Source organism: Gossypium arboreum, chromosome 13 (genome assembly GCF_025698485.1).
Source record: "Gossypium arboreum isolate Shixiya-1 chromosome 13, ASM2569848v2, whole genome shotgun sequence".
Lineage (NCBI taxonomy): Eukaryota > Viridiplantae > Streptophyta > Magnoliopsida > Malvales > Malvaceae > Gossypium > Gossypium arboreum.
In genome coordinates, this window is record NC_069082.1 from 104311653 (window position 1) to 104316191 (window position 4539).

The following is a 4539-nucleotide window of genomic DNA, read 5'->3' on the forward strand; positions in this document are numbered from 1 at the left end:
TAAATTCTTTTTAAAATTTTTAAAACTTAAGTATAAATAAAATTTATTTTTAAATCTCCTATCCAAGCACATCCTCAAATAAATAAATTAATTTTTAAATTTCTGAAAGTTAATATTATAAATTATATAAATGAAAATGATTCTGCCTTCGTGTAGCATATCGAGGTTGAAATATCTTTAAACACATTTAACAAAACAAACCTTGAGAGAGAGGAGCAGACAAAGATGATTCGTTAGGAAAACATAATAGCATCGTGAAAATCAAATTTTAGGTACACCAATATCTTACATTGCATTACGTTACATTATAATTTTGATAATATTTTTATTCAATTTTAGTAATTATTTTCTCATATATATTCATCTACATAAACAGGCTGGAAAAAGTTTTGAAAGCCATGAAAAACAATTCAAGGATGGGTCTAAAGCCCCTGCTTGGCATCGTTACCCTGAAGCTTGGGTGCTTAGTTAGCCTCACCAAGCAATGTGGACAACCCTCGGACCCTTAATCTTATCGGGAGACAACTTGGCCAATGACAAAGTAAGCACCCCATTTTCAAGCTTAGCCTTTACAGTGTCCAAGTCTACGTTCTCAGGCAGCCTAAATTGTCTCCAAAACTTGCCATAGGAGCGTTCTACCCTGTGCCAATGATCGCCCTTCTTCTCTTCCTCTCTCTTCCTTTCCCCGCTCACCCTCAGCACACGGTTCTCTTCCACTTCAATCTTCAGCTCTTCCTTCTTCAACCCCGGCACATCCAACATTATCCTATGCCCCTCCGCTGTTTCCTTCCAGTCCACCCTGGCTGGAGACAGTGCCAAGCTCTCGTCCCTCTCCAGGGTAAGTGGGATTTGCTCTAACACTCGGGACGGATCAGGCAATAACAGACTGCCACTCCCTGGATCCATGAATGGCAGCAAACTCGATCCATTGCATAGGCCAACATAACACGCCAAGAGCAACAGCAAGAGCCTCATTGTGTATATATGCTGAGTAAGAGTGAACTAGATTTCTTGAATTGGAAGTCTGGAACTAGTGACTTAAAGGGAACGCTACTTCAATGTTAAATTCTATTGCCATTGTAAGAAGATTTGAGGGGATATTTATATGTGGATAAAAGTAGTGAAATTCTTGAAATTTCTGATAATGTAATTAATTTGTAAGAAACTGGGAAGATTCTAGCGATAACTAAACTCAGCAGCACAGTGCGAATCGAAAAAAGAGCAGCCGATAGGCTAGGTTCTAGAGTCTTTCATGTCTAATTACCTTTGTCTATTGGATCTATTCCAAGTTTCCTCCACAGCCCTAGTCTAGTCGGATTTAATATTTCTTTTGTTTGTATTATTATATTATATGGTTTTAGCAAAAAGATATAGCCCTTCCTTTTGGACTGGAGGGAAGATAGGTCCCAAGTTTGGATTATCATAAGGCAAGCTTTCCGTGGGCTTAGCATTAAAACTAGTTTGGATCAACATCGAAGGCCTTATGCTTTCCGGGACTAATTGCCTGCTATTCATTTGAAGGCAAGGTGAGGACAAGCCTAAGAACTACTTACTAGAACCTGCAATACTGGCTTTTGCTTGACGTGTTTCTTATTTCTATAAATGATCATATATGGATATTAGAACATTTTAACAAACAGTGTTTTGTTGTTAAGAGTTTTGACATGTTGGAAAAACTGCAAGGAACACATCAATCAGTCATGGACCATGGTGTCCTTTGCAATGCTTTAGCCAAAGCCTGGTTGCACCACATCAATAATGGTTTTCCCAAGAAAATATTCAGCGGTTTCATATTTGTGTAAACTGTAAAGTTCAACTTAAAATTTAAGAATGAGTATCATTTTAAAGTTCAATTTAATGTAAAGAATGAATTATTTTACATCTTTTTGCTTGATAGCTCCAACTTAAGTTGAACCAAATAAATATGGTTTTGTAAAAAATAGAACAATACAGTTCCATAGAAAGATTAACACGTTCTTGGCTTAGTAGTAAAATGTTATGTTGTGTTTGCTTGAGATGGCAGCATGAAGCATTGACAGACATTATTAGATTATAAATTCTGTTAGTCTGTTACTAATTTGTCATACAGGCTGGAATATTGTTAGTAAGTGGTTAGCAACAGTTAGTCATAACAGTCAGTCATACGAGTATAACAAATTAGTAACAGACTAACAGAGTCTATACTCTAATAGACATTATGAATAGTTACTACCCTCAGTCGCCATTGCTTCTCACTTTGTAATTGACAATTAGATATCTAAAGATTTACTTTTTGTCTCCCATATTTTTTTCACATGTTCACCTGACACTCACTTTTTCGTGTTTCGTTTACTACTTTTAAATCCTATCTTTACAATAACATTTTTAATTAAAAAATTATTTTCAAAAGAAAATAACAGCAAAATTTCCAATGCCTGCAGGGATTATAACATGCCAAGTAGGTTATCTCTAGTCATGCTTCTTGCAACCTAATCTGCCACACAATTACATTTCCCAAACGAGTGACTAAAATGGACAAAGGAGCAATAAGAAATAATAGATAAAATGGCATCCGCAGCAACTTTAATCACCCGGGGGGATTTGTAAGGGTCTGTGAGGGTATTAATTACAACATTATTATCTGACTCAAATGTCACATTTCTCCAGTAGCAACTCATTATCAAATTGGCACTAAGCCTTAAAAGCTACATCGTATATACACTTGCACGAATGGGTGAAATTTATTAAATTTTAATCATAAAAGTTGTCAATTTTTAAGTTTGAAAAATCAGTAGACTTGCGATAACTTTTTGGATGGAATCATGATATTTCTAGGTTAAGATGTCTTCATGGCATTTGAAGGTCTATCTCTTAGCTTCAAAACACATTTCTAATCATTCGATTTTGATTTCGAGATCTCAAGTTATGACCGTTTTAGTGAAGACTGCGAGAGCAGAATTTTTGAACAGGATTATGATGGGAATTACGAATTTCAAGCTTTCAATTCGATTTTAAATTATATTGAGTTCCAAGTTTAGGCCTAATTTTTATTATATATGAGCCCAATATTATATTTATCTACTCTTACTATTTTATTATTATTTTATTCTAAATTTTATAATTATTAAGTATTTTAAGTTATTTAGGAGTTTTATGTTAATAAGAAAGTTTAGTTTAAAACTACTTCTTATTTAGATTAAATCAAAGTTCTAGTATACTTAATAGTTTTATTTAGATTTATTTAATTTCATTATCATTCAACTTCTCTTTTGAGTTTATAAATTCTCTTTGAGTTTTTTTTTTTAAGAATTTCTCTTAAGTTTCTTTCGTAAGAGTTTTAACAATCTTTATAAATTATGGGGATCATTTTCAACCTTTTCTTATCAAGTTTTCTTTCTTGAAGGGGAAATTAGAACCACTTGAAGAGGGTTGTAGATTCTTCATATTTCTAAGGCCTCTTAGGACTTCTACATACCACGTTCTATATTTCCATCTATATTCTTTATTTTCTTTCTTATTATACTAATTGTAGATTGATTATTCTATTTTAATTATCTTAGTTATTTATTTTAATTGTTTTATCTAACTTGGATTTGATTGCGTTTCAGATTGTTTCAAAAATTCAAGTTTCTTTTCGAACGTCTAGAGCCCTAAGTCAAATCCTTGACTTTAACAAACTTTATGATCTGCTTCCGCATTCATTTGTTTCATTCTTTATGACTATGACTTCAATCACTTTGCTTGGTACCTTCTATAATCTTTCTGGCGTAGTATACCTACAATATTTTTCAGGTTTTAGTAGCAGCATCACCATTAATTTTGATTGTGTCCATCCCTTAGTTCAATGTAACTATCAACAACAGTAGACAAAAACGACAAATGAGAAATAGATTACATGTGTAAGAGATAACTTAGGATTAATTATATTTTTGTAATTATTATTTAATTATATCTGAAATTAAATTAAATAATCATTGTTGTTTAATTTTATTTGAATAATTACATATGTTTACATATAAAATCTAGTACGATCATGATTTTAACGAAATTAGAACTGAATTTTATAAATTAATCAATTATTTCCTTAAAATTATTTTATTATTAGATTAATTAAATATATAAACTTGATTTTTATTTAAATCAAAAGTGATAAACTCATAGTTAGACCTAGTCAACTAGCCGATTATATAGCATGTGTGTTATGGCACTTATTTGACTTGGATGTTAACTTTAACTAAGAAATTCCTAATGGAATTTAAACTCCTCTTATTGAATTAATAAATGTGCTTTGAATAAAAATTAATTTCTTCCAAATATCCTTTTACATAAACCCCATGATAGCCAAAAATTATGTAGTCATTGTAATAAGAAAAGTTATATTGAATTTATTTTTAGTTTGGATTTTAGATTTGGTGAGTTATAATTGCAATTGTCTATCAATTATAATTTAATGAAAATTTTCTTATACTTGATTAAATTCATTTTTTTAAATTTAGATTCTAGACTTGTAGGAGTTATAATTGCAATAATCTATCAATTATAATTTAAGTCTAGAAGATG

General features: G+C 31.5%; 1 protein-coding gene across 1 annotated transcript; it reads right to left on the reverse strand.

Annotated features, from left to right (window-relative positions):
- Positions 1–322: 322 nt before the first annotated feature.
- LOC108463332 (22.0 kDa class IV heat shock protein-like) lies at positions 323–1125 on the reverse strand. Its single transcript, XM_017763283.2, has one exon. The coding sequence runs from the start codon at positions 973–975 to the stop codon at positions 475–477; it is 501 nt and encodes a 166-aa protein (XP_017618772.1). The 5' UTR covers positions 976–1125; the 3' UTR covers positions 323–474.
- Positions 1126–4539: the final 3414 nt, after the last annotated feature.